The sequence below is a fragment of the Littorina saxatilis genome, linkage group LG16 (genome assembly GCF_037325665.1).
Source record: "Littorina saxatilis isolate snail1 linkage group LG16, US_GU_Lsax_2.0, whole genome shotgun sequence".
Classification (NCBI taxonomy): Eukaryota; Metazoa; Mollusca; class Gastropoda; order Littorinimorpha; family Littorinidae; genus Littorina; species Littorina saxatilis.
In genome coordinates, this window is record NC_090260.1 from 26,694,550 (window position 1) to 26,700,309 (window position 5,760).

The 5,760-nt window shown below is 43.4% G+C and overlaps 1 protein-coding gene across 1 annotated transcript in view; it reads right to left on the reverse strand.

Annotated features, from left to right (window-relative positions):
• Window positions 1-297: 297 nt before the first annotated feature.
• Window positions 298-5,760, reverse strand: part of LOC138950719 (cell death abnormality protein 1-like) — a 46,190-nt gene continuing 40,727 nt past the window's right edge. Inside the window, exons 16-19 of the mRNA XM_070322440.1 lie at window positions 5,090-5,354; window positions 3,454-3,619; window positions 2,401-2,554; window positions 298-1,967 (exon numbers count right to left, since the gene is read on the reverse strand). Coding sequence (XP_070178541.1) covers window positions 1,755-1,967; window positions 2,401-2,554; window positions 3,454-3,619; window positions 5,090-5,354 — 798 coding nt within the window. The 3' untranslated portion in view covers window positions 298-1,754. The remainder of the gene's footprint in view (window positions 1,968-2,400; window positions 2,555-3,453; window positions 3,620-5,089; window positions 5,355-5,760) is intronic.

The following is a 5,760-nucleotide window of genomic DNA, read 5'->3' on the forward strand; positions in this document are numbered from 1 at the left end:
TAATTATACTTTTTTTAACCTGGAAATCGCGTTTTCTTTTCCACAGTGTCAAAGCCAAATTGACCTTTAGAGATTTGAACATTGTACAGTGATCAAGTTTGTGAAATAAAATGTAACAAACAAATAGAAACTGAAACGAGTTCTACATGAGTCAAGTATTAAGCTGGGATGCGTGAGAGGTTATACGACATAAACTGACAGACATAGAGAGAACAAAAGCAATGCTCACACACACACACACACACACACACACACACACACAGTTTTCTAACATAAACAAACGTACGGAGTAACTCGTTCACGAGAATACAATTTTATTTCAAGATGTATTTTTCGGTTTGCCGTACATTGTAAAGAAGGAAATAATCCATAAAGCGTTTCTTATTTTTGAACATATCGTGTACACTTCAAAACCGAATAGTTCAAATTGTGAAGACACTTTTTGTAACCTATGTTGAACACTTTAATTGTGAAATAGTGCATAGTTCTACCAGAAAAAGTAGCACACAGTCAAGGTAAACGCTAATGTTCCACTGAACCTCCTGTACTATGACCATTGGTTACGTCCCTTTAATCGCTCAGTATCAGGGTCCGTTTACTGGTAGTATATATTGCGTTCCAGTTGCTACAGTAGAATGAGTAGACATGAGTAGAGTTCCCTCCCCTTGACCGCGTGATCACCCAGTACGTCTGCGTACTCTAGGCAATACAATTCAATGTATTCTACAATACATTCTTTATTCTACATTCCTCACCCCGCCCCAAATAAAACCTATTTTTCAACACCTGAGAAACAAAGAAAATAAGTAAGCGTTCTAAATGCACTCGACGTGTGCAACAGAGCAAGTGACCGTTAATTTTCCAACATCTGAGAAACAAAGAAAAGTTAGCGCTTTTAATGCATACGATATGTGCAATTGGAGCACATAAGAATACATGTTCCAATATCTGAGAAACAGAGGAAAGTAACCTTTTTAAATGCATACGACGTGTGCAATAGAGCATAATAAGAATTCATTTTCCAATATCTGAGAAACAAAGAAAAGTAACCTTTTTTAAATGCATACGACGTATGCAATGGAGCATAATAAGAATTCATTTTCCAATATCTGAGAAACAAAGGAAAGTAACCTTTTTTAAATGCATACGACGTATGCAATAGAGCATAATAAGAATACATGTTCCAATATCTGAGAAACAAAGGAAAGTAACCTTTTTAAATGCATACGACAAGTGCAATGGAGCATAATAAGAATTCATTTTCTAATATCTGAGAAACAAAGGAAAGTAACCTTTTTAAATGCATACGACATGAGCAATGGAGCATAATAAGAATTCATTTTCCAATATCTGAGAAACAAAGGAAAGTAACCTTTTTAAATGCATACGACATGAGCAATGGAGCATAATAAGAATTCATTTTCCAATATCTGAGAAACAAAGGAAAGTAACCTTTTTAAATGCATACGACATGAGCAATGGAGCATAATAAGAATTCATTTTCCAATATCTGAGAAACAAAGGAAAGTAACCTTTTTAAATGCATACGACATGAGCAATGGAGCATAATAAGAATTCATTTTCCAATATCTGAGAAACAAAGGAAAGTAACCTTTTTTAAATGCATACGACGTATGCATTAGAGCAAGTAAGAGTAAATTTTTCAACATCTGAAAAACAAAGATAAGTAAGCGCTCGAAATTCACACGGCATATATGCAGTAGAGTAAATGCGAGTGCATTTTCCAACAGCACTCAATCTCCCGAGGTGCCATTGGCAGCAGGACAACCGACCATGGACGCCAGTTGCACCATCTTGATGAAGGGGGGTGGGGGGATCATGGGATTCCAGAAGTCCTTGCCGACCTTGTCGTCGCAGTTGTCGGCTGCTTGCTGCAGAGCGGTGCACGTGACCGCAGACGGTTGCTGGGCAACGTCGCACAACGCCCTCAGACACATGACGTACAGCTGAAACAGAATGACGTACGATTCATGTAACTGAGTAAACATGTCGTACAAAAATGTTACTCCCCTGACGAATAAATAACGAATAAATTACTTCACCCCAACACGAGCAATTTAACTTCCCATGCCAGGTGTACGAAATTGTTACTCCCTTGTCCCCTGTTAGTCTTGGTGGTGGAAGGGGTGGAAGGAGGGTAGCGCGACATTCGTGTGCGCGAGATCACTTATTGGCATTATCCCTTCACCCGCATCCCACCGGAGTCATTTTCTCCTGCTGATATCACAAAGTCACCTAGATAAACTTCACCATCGTGTTTCAAAAAAAAATTGTTTCTCAGTCTCTCTTTCAAAATTGGCCTGTGCCATTCCCAGTGATGACACCAAAGAACGATATCGTACCTCACCGAACATCCACGTGAGGTATAACATAACTGACCTGTGTAGGGCTGACGTATTTGTCCACACAAGCGGCGAGGGGGTTGTGGTCAAAGTTGTCCGCGTCATACATGTTGCTGCATTTGAAGATCTTCTCGTGTCGTGCCGGACAGTCGCTGTTCACAATGCTGGACGCCTCTTCACACAGCGGGTCACTGGGGACACAGCAACATTAAGAGATTGGTCATCACACACACACACACACACACACGCACACACACACACACACACACACACACACACACGCACGCACGCACGCACGCACGCACGCACGCACGCACACACACACACACACACACACACACACACGCACGCACGCACGCACGCACGCACGCACACACACACACACACACACACACACACACACACACGCGCACACACACACACACACGCACGCACACACACACACACACGCGCGCACACACACACACGCACACACACACAGTGGATAGAGCTAACCAATAGCGATAAAGAAAGTGTGCGCAAACTGAGTTTTCGAGTCGCTGCTAAATCTGGCCTAAATCGAACCAAAATCATCAGGGCCGTTCACATGGCACACTTTTCGCCGACTTGGCTCCGACAACTCGGGATCGATTTCAAACCGACAAAAGTTGGGGAAAGTAGGTTGAAAGTCTGCCATGTGAACGGCACTTTAGGTTGCTGACATCACCTGTAACTTACGTTTGTTCCTCATTCTGCATACACTATGTCTAGCTGGGACACATGTAACTCACGTTTGTTCCTCATTTTGCATGCACGAGGTCTATAGCTGTGACACATGTAACTCACGTTTGTTCCTCATTCTGCATGCACGAGGTCTAGCTGTGACACATGTAACTCACGTTTGTTCCTCATTCTGCATGCACGAGGTCTAGCTGGGACACATGTAACTCACGTTTGTTCCTCATTCTGCATGCACGAGGTCTAGCTGGGACACATGTAACTCACGTTTGTTCCTCATTCTGCATGCACGAGGTCTAACTGTGACACATGTAACTCACGTTTGTTCCTCATTCTGCATGCACTAGGTCTAGCTGGGACACATTTAACTCACGTTTGTTCTACGTTCTGCACACGTAGAATGGCGTGGTCGGCTTGACGTCTGATGGAGAAGGCCTGGTCAGGGATAAAGGGAAACCTAGCGGGCACCTCCTGTCTGGCCTCCAACTCAAGGTCACGCTGGTACCCCGTGACGTCATCGGCCGTGTTGTCCGTGCCTCCTGTCAAACAGCACGGATGATCAGTAGAGAACACTACACATGGCTTACTGTGTGATACCAGGCGTACACGAGTTTTTTTTGAGTGTGTGTTTTTTTTTTATAAATATTGAAACGCGAGCAAAAGCATTCTACCATTCTGTACTTTTACGCTTTCTGCTTCAATTTTTTCCGGAGTCGAAGTGTTCAAATTAAAAACACGTCTGCTGGAAATTTGATCTTGTCAAAAGCCTCTTGAAAATTCTGTCGTCAAATACGAAAATACGCCAAAATAGGAATTACAGAGTCACGTGTAGGTTCTCTTTGTTTTCCCAGAGGAAACAGCAAAGGCGAAAGTGTTTTGAGAATGAAGTTTCTCTTTGTGCTTTGTCATCATGAGCAGTAGAAATTAGTTCCCTGTCATACTGTAGTTTGACCCGACCTCATTTACATGATATACACACATGTGAAGAGATGGTTTATTTATCCCATGGGTGGTCTCTCAATGTACACCTACACACGCTAACTCACCACACAGGGCGTCGGGGTAATCTTTTACACAGCCTTAAAGTCAGAATGAGCACACTGCACTAACACACACACACACACACACACACACACACAAACACACATACGCGCGCGCACACACATATACGGCACACACACAAACACACACACATATACACACACACACGCATTCAAATTCCCCACACAAGGCGTCAGGGTAATCTTGCACAGCCTTAAAGTCACTCCACTAACATGCACACACACACACACACACACGCACAAACACACACACACACACACACACATACACACATACCAGGGCCGGACTATAAGTAAGTACTAGGGGGGTTACAGATGGGGGTCCAGGGGGCTTTGTCCCCTTGGTGGGGGTTGCAAGGGGGCGAAGTCCCCTTGAAGCTGAACGTTTTTTGATGTTTCTGGGGGGAAAGGAAGCCTCTCCTTGAACGAAAAAAAGTAAATTCGACAGTTCCTGAAGCGTCGGTAGGTTTTAGAGGCTTCTTCCTCGGCATTTTGAAATAGCAAGCAGGTAGTCACTCGTAAAATCGAAGCGTACACTCTCGTGGTCTACAACGAATGGGCCGATTAAGAGCAAAACAAAGCACATGGGCCGATACTACCGGAAGTCACGTCATTGCAAAGGGAAACCACTGTCGCGGCAGTCTATACGAGTGTCGATGACGCATAGGCAACGGAATGCAATGCAAGGAATGTTCCCTTTTTCATGATTTTTTTTTTGAGGGGGTGAGAGGTTCGATTTCTCCTCGGATTTCATGATGATCCAGATGCAACCCCCCCCCCCCCTCCTCCCCCCCCCCAAAAAAAAAAAAAACCAACACTGACAACAACACAAAAACAATCCGTTTGGGAGGTACATGCTTAAGCCAAAGGGGGGGGGGTTGCGCAACCCCTGTAACCCCCCCCCCCCCCCTAGTCCGGTCCTGCATACACACACACACACAAACTCACCACACAGGGCGGCAGGGTAATCTTGCACAGCTTGAAAGTCAGAATGACCACACTCCACCAGGACCGCTACTGACTCCTTTATCACCGGATTTTCCTTGTTGCGACCGGTCTCAACCGGTCTGGTGAAGAAAGACCGGTACGTCACTCTCAACCGGCGTCGTTTCAGAATTGCGGTCCCCGTTTTGCTGCTGACAGACGACTTGACTTTTTTGTCCTTCGCACACTGGTCGCTGGTGGTTTGGCTTTGCCATGACGTCACGTTTTCCTGCAAGTGTGAAATGGTTTTTTTCTGTTAGATATTTTTTTGGGGGGTGAACTTTTTTTTCTGTGTGTGTGGTTGTCTCTATATTCGTGTCAAATTTGTTTCTTAAAGGTTTTTATAATCATTTGTTTGACAGTTTGTGTGAATTTGTTTTTTCTGTTTGTGTGATTGTTTTTATATTCGTGCCCGATTTTTCCTTACAGATTTTTTAATGTATTTGTTTGTGTTAAAAACAATTCTGTTTGTGTGATTGTTTCTATATTCGTGCCCAATATTTCCTTAAAGATTTTTTAATGTATTTGTTTGTGTTAAAAAAACATTCTGTTTGTGTGATTGTTTCTATATTCGTGCCCAATTTTTCCTTTTAGTGGGAAAAGTGTTTGTTTGTGTAAACCTGCATCGAAAGAGG